This window comes from Vulpes vulpes, chromosome X (assembly GCF_048418805.1).
Source record: "Vulpes vulpes isolate BD-2025 chromosome X, VulVul3, whole genome shotgun sequence".
NCBI lineage: Eukaryota > Metazoa > Chordata > Mammalia > Carnivora > Canidae > Vulpes > Vulpes vulpes.
In genome coordinates this window covers 27457057-27476278 of record NC_132796.1, presented here as the reverse complement: position 1 = coordinate 27476278, position 19222 = coordinate 27457057, and the positions used below count along the sequence as shown (strand labels likewise).

At 34.9% G+C, this 19222-nt stretch overlaps 1 protein-coding gene across 2 annotated transcripts in view; it reads left to right on the top strand.

Annotated features, from left to right (window-relative positions):
* Window positions 1-19222, top strand: part of DMD (dystrophin) — a 2426617-nt gene that overhangs the window by 1184173 nt on the left and 1223222 nt on the right. For both annotated transcript variants that reach the window (XM_072743155.1, XM_072743156.1), the window contains exons 31-34: window positions 6502-6612; window positions 7001-7174; window positions 10416-10571; window positions 16199-16369. In XM_072743155.1, coding sequence (XP_072599256.1) covers window positions 6502-6612; window positions 7001-7174; window positions 10416-10571; window positions 16199-16369 — 612 coding nt within the window. The remainder of the gene's footprint in view (window positions 1-6501; window positions 6613-7000; window positions 7175-10415; window positions 10572-16198; window positions 16370-19222) is intronic.

Genomic DNA, 19222 nt, shown 5'->3' with positions numbered 1-19222 from the left:
AAATATGAGATCGTCCCGTCTGCCTGGAAGTTTCCATAATACTGTTATTTAAACAAATCACTTCTCTATTTCACAATAAACTTACCCTAAAGTGATAAACAATTTTTAATTATGTAGTTCCAGAATAATAATCTGATGAGATTTAAAAACGTAGGTAACGAATTATGTCCTAAGTACAAACTAAAAATGAATTATCACTTGAAAGTAAGAATTGTGGAATTAATTTGTAAAAGGTACAAGCTAATTAAAAGTGAATGCATGTTACATAGTCTTCCCAAAGTAGAATTGAAAGGAAATAGATCCCCATTTTTATCTTATACTTTTAGTAATGAATTGAATTCTTGTTACTGAATATATTCATTAAGTGTATTAGATATGTTTTCCCAAATCTACTTGTGTGATGTACTCTAACAAAAAAAGCAAAAGGATTTTTGTATTTAGTTATTTAGAGAGAAACAGTGAGAGTATAGACACAAGAGCTGGGGTGGGAGGGGCAGAGGGAGAGGGAGAGAATGATTCTTAAGCATGCCCTATGCTCAGTGCGGAGCTGACACAGGATTCAATCTTAAGACCCTGAGACTATGACCTGAGCTAAAATCAAGAGTCAGACAGTTAACCAACTGAGCCACCCAGGAACCCCTCTAACCTTTTTTTTTAAAATACAGAGAGAGAAAGCAAAAGGGTAATTTGGCCAAAGAACTGTATTCCTCTTGATATCACAAAGGAATATTCTGAGATGTTCTATACAACAGATGTTTACCCTTAATTTTTGAAATATATTTACTCACTGCGCTTTTTCTCACATAATCACATAATATACTTAATTTATAAAGCCATTTTTATCTCTAATCATAGCAGAACAATTCTATAGATGTGAGAAATTTTCTAGAAATGCTGTCTGTAAATTATAATAAAATTCCAGTTTTATATGGTGTTCAAAACTATTTTCTCAATTTCAATGATTTTAATAGTGGTGATCTTTCTAAGAGTACAGACACTCAGCCTCTTAACTCTCTGTATAAAAGCTTGATATAAATTTGAGAATCTCAAAGTCCATGTAATGCTTTGCATTGAGTTCCAAATTGTGAAACTTCCCTTTCGCATGTTATGGTCCTTCCCATGTCCTGGTGACAAATAAAGATTAAGTTGTAGGTTATGTTTTTGTACATCATTGTTCCTGTTGTTTATCAGTCATGACAACAGGGTGGCTTATTTGAGAAATTGTGGAATTTAGTGTCAGAAGACCCATGTTTCGGTGATCACTTAAGTTCTCTTGCCTTTGTTTTGGAATGCCAGGCTACGGGAGGCAGGTTTGAGGGAGGCATTCTTTAAGATAAGGAGAAATAGTTATACCAATTAGAAATACAAAATTAAATGCTGAGTTACAGAAGAGTCTTTTGTAAGGGCTCAATAGCTTCATACCAATTCCTCCTCTCCAAAGTAATCCTTACTCTACCCACACCTAGTTTTTCCTTCTCTGAGGCACTCTGCATGTGCCAGACCCAATCCCTGGTAGCATGGCTCTCACAGCCTGGAATACAATCTCATTTTCTTATTTTCTACCCCTCCCAAGCCCCCTTCTCCCAAATGCAATTTAAATTATGTCAATTTCTTAAAATTTTACCTTCTATAGTAGAAATGAGTACATCCCTTCTTTTTTTTTATCACATAGCATGTTTTTTAAATTGTATTATATATATTTCTGCTTTTTAAAAAGATTTTACTTATCATGAGAGAGAGAGAGAGAGAGAGAGAGAGGCAGAGAGGCAGTGAGGCAGAGACACAGGCAGAGGGAGAAGCAGGCTCCATGCAGGAAGCCCAATGTGGGACTCGATCATCACGCACTGGGCCAAAGGCAGGCGCTAAACTACTGAGCCACCTAGGGGTCCCCTATATTTCTGCTTTTTAACTTTAATTTATACCTCTATGTTCTATCTTTCTAGAACAAAGGATCCTTAAGAATAGGGACAGTATGGGGTAATTGGGTAATGGGCATTAAAGAGGACACGGAATGGGATGAACAGTGGGTGTTATACACAACTGATAAATTATTGAACACTATATCTGAAACTAATGATGTACTAGATGTTGGCTAATCAAATTTAAATTTAAAAAAAGAATAGGGGCAGTAGTTTGTGCTCACTATATGGAATTGGGTAGTAGATGCAGAACTTGTTTCTTGAATTGGATTCATAAACTAAATACTATTAATGCACAATGGGATGAACTCTCGTCTGACAAATTTCCATATGGAGGATACATTTATTTTGGAATCATAATTTAAGAGGAAGTATAGTTGTTGAGAGGACATTGAGTTTGCTACTTCCTAAGTATGTTACCTTGGACAAGTCAACATTCCTACTCTCATTTGTGAATGAGGATGATAAACACTTACATCTTAGTTTGATTAGGTGATTAAATCATTATATGTGAATTGTTGGTATATAAGCTGACATGGATGTCTGCTTTGGTGGTGATGATGATGACGAATTCCTTTCAGTGCTCTTTTCTTGCCATTCTAATATAAAAGGCTAAAGAAATATGTGTATAATTCAGTTTTCCCTCTACTATATGTACCCCTAGTGCTAGACAAATGAAAGTCTTTAAAAACATGTAAATAGATCCTGTTGCAGATGCATAATTTGGTCCCTCTGCTCTGAGTATCTTTTCAAATTTTTTTTCTCATCAATTTCCATCCCCAGTTTCCACAGTGACTATGCAATTTCTATCACTTATCTTTAGACTCCTCCTCAACCCTCTTCTCTCTCTTCCTCACTGGATACCAAAAGAATTTCTTCCTTATAAATAAATACTACACAATGACACAGTTTGCAACTAAATATTTGTGCAAACTTGAACAAGTATTTTTACATACACCATAACATCTGATCTTTTTACCAAGACCAGTGTAGTTGTCTACTGCAAACATGAGAATTTTCCCAGGACTACTGACAATGCTTCATTATTGGCTCATTGTCATCATCCTTAGTGTAGAAATGAGAAAATTGAGCTTCAGAAAGTTTTGGTGCTCAGGTGGTAAATACGAGCCCTGAAATTTAAAGATAGATAGATTGATTTGAGAGAGAAGAGAGAGAGCACAAACACATGTGAATGAGCAAGGGGAGAGTCAAAGGGAGAGAGAGAGAGAGAGGGAAAGAATCTAAAGCAGACTCCCCGCTAAACGAGGAGCTGGAGGCTGAGCTCAGCAGGACTCAATCTCATGAGCCTAAGAACATGACCTGAGCCAGAATCAAGAGTTGGACGCTTAACTAAGCCCACCCAGATGCCTCCAGAGTCCTGAAATTTAAATTTAGATTTCTCTTAATGCTCTTCTGTTCTGATTTACAGAAAGCATCAAGTAAGAAACCCTTTCTGTCTTTCTATATCAAAAATGAACTTTGTATCTTGCCTTTGGCTTCTGAAAAAGTAGCAGCTGTCTTTCTGTCAGAATTTTTCACTGATTATTGATATTTTTCTCTTCATTCTGTCGGGCTTCCCACAGGGTTTTTAAAATCAATTATATTCTCAGTTTTTAAAAAATCTTTCTCATCCCTTGGCTCCTTTTACATAGCGTTAATACGTGTTTGAGTCTCACTGACCATGTTACATTATGTGGAGAGACAAAATTCTTCAGAAATAACTTAAACTACTTATAGATGAGGGTTTCCTGATCTTTAATCAGGTTTCAGCCTTGGAAAACCTAATTCTGCTCTTACCACTGACTCTGTTCTAGCTACAATGCTCATTGACCAGCTAGTATACACTTGTTAGAACTTACCTCATTTGACATGTCTCAAACTTGATTTTGTTGACTTCTCCCTCATTTTTAAGACTCTTATATCACTTGGTTGAAGTGATACCCTTTCTGTTACCTGGATGTTTTCTTTCTCTAGGATTCTTCCTCTTCTTTCTTTGATGCTTTCCTTCTTTTCTATATCTTTTAAATTCCTGTTTTCCATGGTTCTTTCCTCATCCTCATTAGGGCCCTCTAACATTTGAGTACACTTAAATAAATACTAATTTTACAGGTGCACACTGCTTTTTTTGCCACTTGCACCAGCTATTTATCATCATCTCTTGGGATCTCTCATGTGATTGTAGGCAGTTGTTGGGCAGCACTGCAGTGATATGTAAGCTCAGCTGGACTAGACATCCAAGATGGCCCAGTCATATCTAGCAGTTGATGTTTGTTGCAAGCTTAAAGCTCACTTGGGATCTTTAACTGAAACACTTACCCACCACTTCTTTACATGGCTTAGGCTTCTCAAAGCATGCCAGATATGTTCCAAGAGGGAATGTCTTAAGAGTGAATGTTCCAAAAAGGTAGAAGTTGAAGCTACTAGTCCTCTTAGGGACTTCTCCCATAACTAACAAAGCACTACTTTTGCCCTCTTCTTTTGGTCAAGGCAGGCAAAGGGACAACCTAGATTTAAAAAGGTAAAGAAACTCTACCTCTTAATGGGGGAGTGGTAAGAAGAGCATGTAGTATGGAACTGCTGTTACAGCCATCTTTGGAAAGTGCCGTTTACTTCAGCCTGTGATTGAAAGCAATCAGTATTTTTGTCTCTACCTCTCTTTCTTTTTGCATCTACTTCTATCTTCTCTTTCTAGTCATCAATCTTTACTATTCCTCACTTGACACTGTAAACTGGGAATTTCATAAGCACAGTCTCCTGACATATGTGACAATTCTCAGCACCCATAGAACTTGGTCAGACTTTGTCCCATCACTTCTGAGAGACAATTTGATGGACCTAACTGGGCACAAGCATTGCCCATCTTTTAATAATCTATGACTTGGGAATGGGTAGGTTTATATGGCAGGGACACAGTTGCTATTGGCCTACTTTTATGAGGGGATGAGCATTTTCCAATTAAATTGTCATGATCATACCCCCCACTCCCCACAAAGCTTCTGCTACTGCCAGGAATGCCTACTAATTATTCAGAGTTCTGTTTAACATCACCTCTTTTATGACATCTGTTAACTTCCTTGTTATGTATTTCTCTATCCTGCACACTCCCATTAATTTTGTAGGTACTTTAGTGTTTATAACTTGGTGAATAATGTTATTATGCACGTACATGGATCCCTAACCCCAAACTATGGTTTCTGGAGAATAGCATATACCACTTTTTCTTATATAAGGGAGTAATTCAATCAATGAAAAAATATATATATACACACACACACATATATATATACACACACATACATATATATACTAAAAATAAAAATAGTATGTATTTGCATTAGTCTTTGCTCTTACTTATTTTTTGCCAGAATTATAATTACTTAAGTAATTTATCGTTAGTCTTTATAATTGTAAGGGTCAGTATGTTAAAGAATAATATGAAGGCATATCTCTACATTTATAACCTTGTATACTAAGTAACTCCTTCACCATTTGACCCATTTTCTTACGATAATTCACACTACTCATTGCAGGGTTGTAGTTCTCTGTGGTAACTACTGCTAATCAAACAGATGTTATTTTCTAGTAATATATACTGGAATTGACTTTAGTTGGTATAAATTAGGTTATACTAAAATTCATTATACAAATTGTTTTGCATGGAAATTTTATGGGCACTCTGGTCTAGGTTAATCAGTTTCTTTCCTAACTTAGTTGTGATAATCTGACAGCAACCAAAATTTAAATTAGAATAAATTGACACCTTGCTGATTTTTCCTGGATCTGGAAGATGGAAGAAAGAAATACATGAATTTATTCTTTTGTTCTCTGCACACTGCATGGCTTAACCAACTCCTGAAGCAGGCTCAGAAGTGTACAAGTCAAATAGAGACATACTTTTGAATAGAACTCCATCAAAAATGTCTCCTCAGTGTAGAAAATACAGGAATTTTTCTATTTATTTAAATTTCAAAAATCAGTCTCTTTAAGAAGCTCTTAAGTACCTAACATACAAAAAACCAAGGCCAATTAAAGGATTTAACTTCATTTTTGTAAATCCATAATTACCCTGAAATTTAACTGAAATATAATACAGAATGACTGAGTAAAGATCACTATTTATGAATATTGTCCATATGCAACTTTCTCATATCTTATCCTTGTTACAATTAGCTATGAGATGGATAGATAGATAGATAGATAGATATACAGACAGATAGATACCTTGTTACCTTGTTTTTGGTCAGATTTGAGTGTAAATTCAAAGATATGGGAGTATCTGTCTTTCATATTAGATATAAACAGGTATTTCCTTCTGAAAATATCTGAAATACCTATGCATTATCCCTGCCTTGAAAGGATAATTTATTTTTCATAATAACCCAAATAGGAGAGAAATAAGCCATTTCATTTTTGATAACTTTGGGTAAGTAAAAAAAGAAACCCAAAACTATTGTCATTTTAAAGGAGGCTATATTGTAATAATGCTTTAAGAGAGTTCCTGAATTCCATCTTCTTGGAAAGTGACTTATTCTTTGCAATATCCTGCAGAACATGCTGACTAATAATGCTGTCCTCCCAACAGAAAATCCAATCGGATTTGACAAGTCATGAGATCAGTTTAGAAGAAATGAAGAAACATAACCAGGGAAAGGAGACTGCCCAAAGGGTACTATCCCAAATTGATGTGGCACAGGTACATGTTCTTGCATAAACTAAGGAACTTGTTTTAATTGGGTATTAAAATATAGTTTGTATTAGACAATTTGATTATTAGAAAAATTGGGATCAAGGGCATTATTTAAAAACTACAACATGATACATAAATAATACAGATTTTGGGGGTTATACATTTTAAGGATAAAATAGGTTAATAAATTACCTTTTATTTAGTATCACATTAAGAACAACTACCGAATTCTCCCAAATGTATGTATCCTTTGTTCTAGACAAGTAGAAAAAAAATGCTTTCCTTTTTTTAAATCTTGTATATCTTCAGGAATAAAGAAAAATCTATTAACAAAAATATGACTGCTTATTGTTTGTAATGTAAAATTATATGGGTGCTTATATTGTCTTTACAGAAAAAATTGCAGGATGTTTCCATGAAGTTTCGATTATTCCAGAAGCCAGCCAATTTTGAGCAGCGCCTACAAGAAAGTAAAATGATTTTAGATGAAGTGAAGATGCATTTGCCTGCGTTGGAAACAAAGAGTGTGGAACAGGAAGTAGTACAGTCACAGTTAAATCATTGTGTGGTATGTATTTCTGGAAGCAAATACACAGCTACTCCTTGACTTTCCTTATTAAACAGTATGTAGGAAAAAATAAGGAGGTATGTGATTATCCTCCTTTCTAATAGAAGATCCTTTTCACATAACTCTAATCATTATACTATGTAATTTTAAGATTAAGAACAAAAGTTAGCACAGTTGTATTGAGAGACAAGGACTTATTGAAATAGTGGCTTTTGAATACATCCTCTATATGTGTCTTTTAGAATCTGTAATTCTCTAAGGACAATAGAAAATATAAGAGGGAATCCCTTTATTTAATTTTCATCATACTTTGAATATATATTTTAAATGGGAATTTTAAAAAGCAATATATTGGTCTGGAAACAGCAGTAGCAGCAACAGCTACAATAATACACACCATTACAGAAATGAAAACCAAGTAAGCTAAGTGATCTACACAAGTCACGTCTAATTCTCAAGGTTACAGACTAATTGAGACAATTTAAAGACAAAGCAGCTGGTGAAGGGCAAAAGCAAGATTCCAATCCAGGTGCTCTTTCTCCAAACCCTAGTATCTTTCCATTAGACACCAGTGCTGGATGTACACTGCAATGCCACCAGACCTCAAAGACAGAAGAAAAAGGCATGGAAGACATATGATTAGCCTGTAACATAAATCTCCAGAAGATTATGGGATTTTTGAGCTGTATCCTTTGTTGCAATTATTGGAAATTGGCCAAGTCACATGACTCCTCTGATAACATAAGGCTGAGTATGAGGGCATCTATTAGACTAATACAGGCATTATTATAACTCTATGTTTACTATGAGCTGAGTAGAAATTCACATAAAACAAAGGCACTGAATATTATTAAAGGTAAAAAAGGTTATCTAGTTAGTACTTTGTGTTTTAAGTATTGCTTATGCATTTAATCCATACATAAATTTAAAAGAAACTCTTTAGATGCATTTCAGTCATATTATTGTGAGTGGGAAAGTAACTTTTTAACAAAAACTTTATAGATACATATATTTCTTCATGAAAAGTTCTGAAATATTTTTATGCAATGACATTTCTTCATAATACAGGCTGCATTTTAGTGGTATCATTATATAAAAATTCCCACCCTGAAAAAGAAAATTTGAATATAATAATGTCTGATTATTGGCCGATATTAGATGAGCAACATTAGGGATTTGTAAGAAGATATCTCCTCTTAAATTTTGCTAAAAGAATTGAAAGCAAATGACTCAAGTATACTATCATCATGATTAAACATATTACCAAAGGGAGAGCTGTTCCCTTCCATGATCAAGTCTCTAATGGTACATGAGAAAACTTGTCCATTAGTAGGTATGAGGTGAAAACCACCCTTCCTTAACCAACTGCGACTGTGCCCTGACTCATCACAGGAAAACATTTTCCAAATACTTTCCTAGTTTGTTTCTGGTTCTGGTTTAAATGTCAGGAGTAATTCAGTAGTCTTTCCATAAGGATATCTTTTCTTTACAACTTTTATATTTTTTCAATTACTTAAGATGCCCTATTGCATGCACTGTAGTCATTGCCTTTGCCTTCAAGAAATTTTTGTTTACTTAAAAAAAGTTTTCTCAACATGAATGCAAATAAATACAAAGGATATTTCCCTCCCTCAGTGATGAGCATTTTTTCTACATACTGAATGATATGGTATTAATGGCTAACTGTACTACGCACTTTCGACATAAGAGTAAATCTCTGACTTTTTTTTAATGTTTAAAGAGTATATCATTTGGAAATACCTCTGATTCCAAAATTCACAGAGTTGATTCCCTCTGTACAGTTACTTATTTAGTATTTCTACATACTGATTTATATATATATATATATATATATATATATATATATATATATAATTTCTAAGTAGTAAAATGAAGTAAAAAAAATCATCTGGAAAGCTAAGACAGGAACCCAAAATTATTAGTAAAGGAAGATTAACACAAAACAACCACCAAAGAAGGGATTAAGATGGAAGTAGATTATGTATGCAGCTTTAACAAGTAGGATATTTGGTAAGCCTTTACAAAAAAATGTGTTGTTTTAGGAATAGATTTTACTTATTTATTTTTAAAGATTTTATTTATTTATTCATGAGAGACACACAGAGAGGCAGGGACACAGGCAGAGAGAGAAGCAGGCTCCATGCAGGGAGCCTGACGTGGGACCCAACTCTGGGTCCCCAGGATCATGGCCGAAGGCGGTGCTAAACTGCTACCCAGGGTGCCTCTAGGCATAGATTTTAAACTGAAAAGAGAAAATAAACCCAAATTTTGTCCAAATTCCAAAGAAAAAGCAATTATCTACTAGTAACTTTATTGTGTAGTACAAGTAAAACATGTAGTTGTTAATGCTTACCACTGAACAGATTAAAGCAACAATGTATAGTGTAAACTATTATATATGCCTGTATACATATATACACATAAGCACATGTGTGTGCATGCATGCATTTATACATACACATATCTTTCCAGAAAAGTCCTTTGTGTGATGACACATTTCATTAGGCTTTGTTAAAGCAGTGTACTTTTGTGAAATAATGTATGTGTTCTTTAGGGTTGAGGTAGACATGAGTTTTTAAATAATATTTGTGTGTCTACTATATTTAATTGATCAACCCCATTAAGAAAATACATTTATATGATGCAATTAACATATTTAAAAGTACCTTCCTTCCTTCTATATGATTTAATTAATATATGTTGAATTTATGATCTGGAAATTTAGATGTTTTATGCCCACAAAAATGTGTGAGAACAGCAGTGAATGTGTCTGTCTTGGCCACCACTGATTCTCTAGTGAATCCAATACTGTCTGCTGTACTAGACTCTCAATACCTGATGAAAAAGTCAATGAATTTTTCCAAATTCACAGTAGTATTATATAACATTTAAAACAGTAATACTGTAACTTTTAGGAATAATCTTTATCAACTTGAATTGTAAAACTAAATATACTCATGATTTATATACTTACTTACTTTAGTGAGAATAATTACCAACTCTGCATGTCTATATCTGTGTATGTAATCACACATAAAAACATTACATCAATAGAAAGTGCAAAAGCTAGATATTGGTTATAGCAGCAAAATGCTACTGCTTTAAAACTGTAAACATAGAATGGCAGTTAAGGTAATCTCTACCTCTGTTTCTTTTTATTAATTATTATAGTGTAAATTGGATACTGTTGCTTATTATTATGTTTTATGTTTTAACTTAGAACTTGTATAAAAGTCTGAGTGAAGTGAAGTCTGAAGTGGAAATGGTAATAAAAACTGGACGTCAGATTGTACAGAAGAAGCAGACGGAAAACCCGAAAGAGCTTGATGAAAGAGTTACGGCTTTGAAATTGCATTATAATGAGCTGGGAGCAAAGGTGCGTGTGCCCTGGGACCACAGACATAGGCTACTTACCACTTTCCTCTGAAATGGCAAAGCAAGAGGCAGTGATGATGCACAATTAATGTCTTGGAAAGTCTAATCATTTTGTCTCAATACATAGATAAGTATATACATTTATGCATAGTCAGAGAGAGAGATGGATTCCCATGTACGGTTCTTATTTAGAAACAACAATTACACAATAAGGATCTTATTTCCAGCCTACATTAAAAAGTGTATACAGCTCAGGAAGATTTTTATTGGCACACTGGATAGTTCTAAAAGGGTTTCTTTGTTCTAAACTTGCCTTCTTTTCATTGTATAAATTTACTGTGATGACTTAAAGGCTGGAGCCTCTTATAATCTAATGCCCTTACTTATATTTAGATACAATGAAGTTGACACTTTCCACATAGACCACATTAGGTATAATAGAGTTGTCACATTCCATAGAAGTTATTTCCCTGTGTGGTAAGTCTTGCATAATCCACCACATTTGGCTAATAAGGTAGAATGGATTGCCAGTTAAGTCCTATTGGTCTATGATTTTTTTTTTGTATTTTTGTCCTGATAGAGTCCAATGATTAATTCCATGTCACTGTTATTTTTTTTTTTTTTTAGAATTTTATTTATTGAGAGAGAGAGAGAGAGCAAGAACAGAGGGAAAGGGAGAAGCAGATACCTGCTGAGCAGAGAGCCCGATGCAGGGCTGGATCTCAGAACCCTGGAATCATGACCTGAGCCAAAGGCAGATGCTTAACCAACTGAGGCGCCCCCCACCCATTTCACTGTTAATTAAAGATGTTTACATCTCTCCCCTTTCCCAAACTCTGGATTAACTAGGATAGTTATCTCACTTCCCTTAAATCAAATATTCTCTGTATATTTTCTATAGATTTAGAACTTTGATGGTTCAAAATAATGATAGTAATTCTAAAAAGTAGTCATAAAGGCATGAATTGTCAGGACGCCTGGGTGGCTCAGTGGTTGCGTGTCTGCCTTTGGCTCAGGGCGTGATCCCAGGTCCGGAATCGAGTCCCACATTGGGCTCCCTGTTAGGAGCCTGCTTCTCCTTCTGTCTATGTCTCTGCCTCTCTCTCTGTGTCTCTCATGAATAAATAAATAAAATCCTAAAAAAAAAGGCACGAGTTGTTAATGTCGAGGGCTGACCTGGCCTTTTCTATGCTATTATTTTATATTACTCTGAACCCTTAAAATATTTTTGGTGCTCAGCTAAAGTTTAAAGTATTAACATAGTAATAAAATACTAATTTATGTCTTTAAAAATGATGATAGCTTAAAATATTATCTGATATTTGAGGGAATAAATGTATTTTATTAATAAATTTCATGCTTATTTCCTTAAACTTATGCAAATAAGTTATCTATTATTGGCATTTATGGCCATCTATGAATAAATAAGAGTTTAAGTACTTTAAGCAAGTACCTTTAAGTGAGGGGTTCTTTAACTTTCCTAGTGCTTAGTGGGGAAAGACAAAATAAAGGCCAAAGCAGAAAAAAATAAAAATTTGTACATTTTAATTTCATTCTGACTGAAAGAGCTTTAGTGGGATCAGTGAGGAGAACAGAGTATATTTTAATGGCTCAGGTTCTCAACTTCATTAAACATAACAACATCAGTGAGAAAATTGTCACTTTACCACAGACACAAATATAAATTTGTGCCCTTATTTGTGAAGTAGCCATGCAGAAACAATTTTTAACATTTCGCCCTAGAAGTAGATGGAGGGTTGTGTCTTAAAGCTACTAATTGCAACTTACACTTCACTGAGAGAAAGTGAATTTTATATTAAAATGGAAATCTGGAAATAACTATTCATATTAGCTGATAGTCTTTAATTTTAAAAACCTTCTCATTTATATTTCATATGTTTTGAATGACAGCTTACTGTCCTGTTATGGCAAAATATTTTCCTTCTTATTTGATTAAAAAGTAGGGATCACTGATACACAGTAAATAGTAAAACATGAGGATACTCTTGAAATAAAATACATTTCACCTGCTTGTATAGCCCATCAAGCTACCTCTGGAATAAAATACCCTTAAATCCTTCTGGAGAAGTTTATCACTATGTTAAAGATAACCACAGAGGGGAAAGTTGAATCTGCATTTGGTTTCTCATCTAGTATTTATAGACTTTGACAGGTGCCATTTATTCTATATTTAACATCAATTGAATAATCTCTAATATTACTCCTAATGCTATAGTTTGTTAATTTTTAGAAAGCTGTTCTCTGTATTCAAAAATTTATGATTTGATCTCCGTGACTTTAAAGTATTGATAGATAGTTTTTTATTAATAAAAAGTGTATTTGGGGAAAAGGTGGTTTCTTTGTTATTTCAAGTATAAAATGTTGTCTGGGCCTTTTTCTTTTCTTTTGCCTTGAAGAATTTGCGCAAAATCTTTGCCTTTGCAAGAGTAGATTTTACATAAAGTAGTCACTGAATTTAAAGCAATAAAAAATGATGTCAGAAGACTACTAGTGCCCCAAATTAACTATTATGCAAAGCCCTATTTAACCCTGAAAATGCATATTTGAAAGTTGATGTTTCCTTAGCCATTTGGCATTTAATAATAACATTAAAGCAAAGTGAAAGATGACTAAGAAATCATACTTAGTTTTAATAGCCTGAGAGAATATAGCATAAATGTAGGGCAAGAATTTATTTTTGAAATAAAGATTTAGAACCATTAGTAATAAAAGGAATATATAAATATCCTTTTATAAAAATGCTGTGAGTCAAGTATTCCTTCTCTAAGAAAAAGCTGTATACACTTAAATCTTTGGAGCACCTTGAACAACAGTGGTTCTATTTGACAAAACCAAACAAAACAAAGGCCATCTTAATATATTATTATTTTTCTGTAAAAAAAGACAAAAACACTTCTAGTTTAATCATCTTCAGAATTTATATGGTTGCACTTGCCTCTCTGTTCAACGTATGTTACTTTTCTCTGAGTCAGCTCAGGCCGCCATAACAAAACACCACAGACTGGGTGGCTTAAACAACACACGTTTATTTCTCACAGTCTGGAGGCTGGAAAGTTCATCATCCAGGTGTCAGCCTAGTGAGGCTTCTTTTCCTGGCTTACAGAAGCCACATCTTCTTTGTGATCTTTCCTGGTGGACCGGGAGGGTGAGAGAAGAAGGAGGGAGGAAGTGGGGTGTGAGGTGATAGAGAGAGGGAGAGGGGGGGAGATCTTTCTTCCTCTTCTAATAAGGCCACAATCCTGTCAGATTGGGGTCTTACCTTTATGATCCCATTTAACCTTAATTACTTCCTAAAGATCCTATATCCAGGTGCAGTCACATTGATTTTTGGGCTTCAGTGTATTAATTTTGGGGGGATGTAGTTCAGTCCATAGCACTTTTCTTACAGGACATATTTTTATTTGTTTATTATAATCAACTTAGCTTAATGGTTCAATGAATAAAACTTGAAGCGTTTCTTCTATGGCTTCTTTGTGCTTTGATTTTTAGGGAAATATCCATAAATAGCAGTAGTTCTGTCAACCACACATGCATTTACCCATGAACCAGGGACTGCTGAGGCATTGTACTGCAGGTGGCACTCTTTGAAATGTGTCCCTTTTCCAAACACACACACACAAGTGTAAAACTCAATTTTCCTTAAGGTGGCAGTGTCTCCTGTTTTATTAAAACCTATATAAACTGGATATAAACAAAATAGAATAAATAAAAATCAATAATGCATTAGCTCTGGGAAGATAGGATTTCTTTAAAATATTGAATCTGTATTTCTTTTGCTACCAATAGTGCGTAGAAAAAAATAACCATGCATAGAAACACACTGTAAGGTCTGTTTTTTTTCTCCCATACACAAATCAAATCCTTGCAGGTGAAAGGGCAGATACTTTTACTTCCCTGAAGAGGCAAATGTGTAAAAAGGAAAAAAAAATTGAATTTGCAGCCTCAGCAACTAAACATTTTTTAAAAAATATACAGATACCCTGTTAAAGAAACTAATACATTTTGTGGAGTACTTGGAATTTGTGTCAAAGTTCCAGTATGTTTATTTTGATTGTAGCATTTTAAATTTTTTGGAGACATGCTTACTTTGGCATTTTTCATTCTTATGGCTGGATTCTTATACATTCATATATATTCATCTGTGTGTCTATGTGTGATTGTGTGTGTATAGACAGATCGATCAGAAGAGTTTCTGGGCTTTTTATTAAACCAGCCAGCCTAAACCCTAAACACAATGTTTGTGGAGAAGTACAAGTTTGTTAATTCTCCCTGTGAGAATGTGTAAGAATTTAATTTTGAGGGTTTTAGTTCTAAACACTGAGAGCTGGAATACAAAATCAGGTCATGATTTTCTCTATTAATAAGGGTGAAACTTGTATTTTGGAATTTGTTTTTTTTTTCCCCTCATTGGATGGCAAAATATGTTTAAAGGGGAAGTGACTTACTATTTTTGTTGTTTTTCTGCAGAAGTAAGACACTTTACAGATGCAATGACAGTAAAATTGACTATTTTAAGTATTACAGAAATAATTTTGCCACTTGAGAGAAACTATATTCTTTCTGCATTTTTATTCCTTACAAGCAAGAGCAATCCTCATTTGTCTATAGAGGATTATAAACTTTGTCCATCCATGTGACAGATGACTGAAACTTTTCTAAAAGAAACGTGTTATAATGGGATGCCTGGTGGCTCAGTAGTTGAGAGTCTGCCTTTGGCTCAGGGCGTGATCCAGGGTCCTGGGATCCAGTCCCACATTGGGCTCCCAGCGGGGAACTGGCTTCTCCCTCTGCCTATGTCTCTGTGTCTCTTATGAATAAACAAATAAAATCTAAAATAAAAAGAGAAATGTGTAATTTATTTGGTTTGACTTACATCAATCAGTATATTTTAAAATTTTGAACATAGGGGCACCTGGATGGCTCAGTGATTGAGCATCTGCCTTTGGCTTAGGTGTTGATCCTGGGGTCCTGGGATCGAGTCCTGCATCAGGCTCCCTATAGGGAGCCTGTTTATCCCTCTACCTATATCTCTGCCTCTCCCTCTCTGTCTTTCATGAATAAATAAATAAAATCTTAAAAAAATGAAAATAAATAAAATTTTGACCATTAATTATTTTTATTTGTATTGAAGAAAATAATTACAGTTGTTTTTTTTTTTCCTACTTGACATAACACAGTCTTTTGGAGAAAGGATCTCATCTTCCCTAGACTGTTTATTCACCAATAATAGACTATATGGTTTTTCTAAAATACTATTTTTAAAAAATAAGAACAAAGTTGTTTTAAAGATTTTTTTTTTAATTTGTGAGAGAGAGCAAGCATGAGAGAAAGAGAACATGAGCAGAATGAAGAGGTAGAGGGGGAAATAGACTCCCTGATAAGCAGGGAGCCAGATGCTGGGCTCAATCCCACGTCCCTCAATCTGAGGAACCTGGCCTGGGCTCATGACCTGAGTCAAAAGCAGACACTTAACTGACTGAGCCACCCAAGTTCCCAGAAAAAGGTTGTTGTGAAATGACAGAAATATTAAAGTTCCTATTAAGTGGCTGTAACTAAACCTGAATTGAAAGAGTAAACTAAATTGCATTTTATCATCATTCTTTTCAGGTGACAGAAAGAAAGCAACAGTTGGAAAAATGCTTGAAATTGTCCCGTAAGATGCGAAAGGAAATGAATGCCCTGACAGAATGGCTGGCAGCTACAGATATGGAACTGACGAAGAGATCGGCAGTCGAAGGAATGCCTAGTAATTTGGATTCTGAAGTTGCCTGGGGAAAGGTAAAACCTTTATCACTGAAGGTTATTTTTAACACACAAAGAAACACACAGTAATGTGAAAGTATAAGGGCCTCTTAATGTGCAACAGTGGTAGAAATATAAGTATTATCTTCACATTCTCTTTCCTCAAAAATTCATCAGGATTTTAACTCTGTGTATTTCTGAGTCATGGTAAAGCTGGTGGACAGCTTTAACAAGAATCTCCCCAAAGCTTGCTTAGAATTAGGTAGGTTATGAGTAAGTCCTTAGAAGTACCTTCATCATTAGTCAGAAAGTGAATTCCAAAGATGAGATTCAGCATTCCCTAAATTGCCTCAGACAGACTGCTTAGAAGGACCCCACCACCATGACCAGAGCAGGGATGTAGAGACTACAGACAGTTGGGCTGGAGAGGACTCGCAAGATCAACAGATTACTGATGTCACAATTGAAAAAAAAAATCTCAAGGGGGCTATGTGGCTGCTATCATTTCCACCACCAAAAGGCACAGGGTTTCCTTTAATCCTAGCTGGTAAATTCTTACTCTATCTCTTGACAGCCAGTCAGATATTATTGCTCCCCTAAAAATGTAAGGTCAGGGTACTCATAACTTATTTTTTTCAGTTGATTCATTACTAGACTACTTGAAAGTCTGTTGATATAAAGGGAACTGCCAATATTAATACTGTGTTTTCACCTTAAACTTTGCCTGAACCATTCGGCATTTTTAAAAAATATCATAACCATACTCTATCCCCTTGGGTTTTTTTTAATTGGCTAACACTTGCCTGTATTAGTGAGATGTTAAAGAGATCTGTGTTTTACTTTTAATTCAACAAGGCTATTTAGATTATCGAAAGGTGGGAAATTTTAATTGCATTATGTAAAAACTTATAATCATACAATTCCACCAAAACTGAAAACTGATTTCCTCTATATAAATTCAGGGAACAGGTAGATGTAAAATGTTGTTACATAAGTATTTTTCAAGTAATTTCTTCTTCTTCCCACTCAGAATAGATCGGTGGTAGAGATAAGATATTGAATTGCATTTATTAGCTCAGAATCATATATATTGTGGCATTATAGTAGCAAATACAGAGGGTATAGGCTAAAAATTACAATGGCCTTTTTTTCATTATTACCCAAACAATTATTTTATTTTTTGTGTGTGATAATTTAGTTTGAACCAGTGGAAATCATATACTTAGATGCAGGGTAGCTACTGTAAGAAATAAGCAAAAAAATACCATGGCTCCAAGAAGTTAGAGGTTTATTTCTATCTCATGTAAGGCAGATGGTTTTGGATAGGGGAAGGTGTTTTGCTCCATGAAATTCTCACAAGAGGGAGGTCCTTTTCATTTCACTGCTCTGCAGTCCTCGGGGTATTTGTATTTATGCATAGAGTAGAACTTGCTCACTGCCATACCTCCCTCCCAGCCCACAACAGGAAGGGAAAACCAGAAGTGGAGGGAGGACACCAGCGCTCTCTTAAAGATGTGTTATAAAAGCTCCATGCATTATTTTGCCCATCTTTCACTTTCTAGAAGTTAGTCACATGATCATATTTAGTTTCCAGAGAAGATGGTGAAAGATGGGTCCTAACTGACTGGACAGTGTGTCCTGCTAAAGTGATAAGTAGATTTTGTTTGAGAAAGAGGGAATGTATTCTGGGGGACACATAGCAGCTTTGGCCACATCAGTATCACCCCTATATTTTACATCATAAGATAAAGGTAGAAAATACTGGGGCACCTGGGTAGCTCTCTCAGTTGAACCTCCAACTTTTGGTTTTGGCTCAAATCATCATCTCAGGGTGCTGGGATAGAGCCCCATGTGGTGCTCCACTCTGGGGGGTGGAGCCTGCTTAATATTCTCTCTTCTCCTCTGCCCCTTCTCTTGCTTGTGCTGGCACTTTCTCTCCCCCTCTCTCTCTCAATCTATCAATCAAATCTTAAAAAAAAAATGAAGGTATACAAAGATCTGCATCATCTGTTTCTCCTTATAAAAACCCGTGTCCTAATGATGGCAATTTCTACCATTAACTACTCTAAAACAAACAAAAAGGCCCAGATAAGACTAATGATCTATTAGAGTATGAAATATAGTAAAACATGCAAGGAGTGCATGGAGAAGAGTCATGAAAAGAATCTAGGCTTTATTCTCAGTCGCCCTTTCCTTAAAACACCCTTCCCTTAAAAATATTTTTTATTGTTCATATCCAGTTTAATGGGTATACTAGTTTGCTAGGTTGGCTGTAACAAACTTTCACATATGGGTAGCTTAAACAGCAGAAATTTATTTTTCCACTGTTTTGGCATCTGTGAGTCTGATGTCAAGGTTTTGGTGGGGTTGGTTTGTTCTGAGAACTCTCTCCTTGGCTTGTAAATAGTGGTCTTCTTGTGTCTTGTATGATTGTCCCTTTGTACTGGCCTGTGTTTAAATTTCTCTTCTTATAAAGAAACCAGCCATATTGGATTAAGACCCACTATAATGACCTTATTTTACTTAATTGTCTCTTAAATTTCCTTTCTCCAAATTTGGTCACATTCTAAAGTCCTGGGGTTAGGACTTGATCACGTGAATGTTGAAGGGACTCATTTCAGCTCATAGCAATGGGATAGCTTTATAAATATAATTTAGAATGCTACCATAATGGTGCACAACGGAATAGAGCTGAAAATGAAGGGGATTTTAAAAACTCTACATATAGATTACAATTGAATGTGGTGAAACTATGAAAGTATGCCACACAAGAACTCTGATTCCACAGTCCCCATAAGGTCATTGAGTAAGTCACCTAAGGAGATATATTTTGCACTAGCTTCACTATGAAATCATTAAAATATCATACTATCATTTAATTAACTTTTA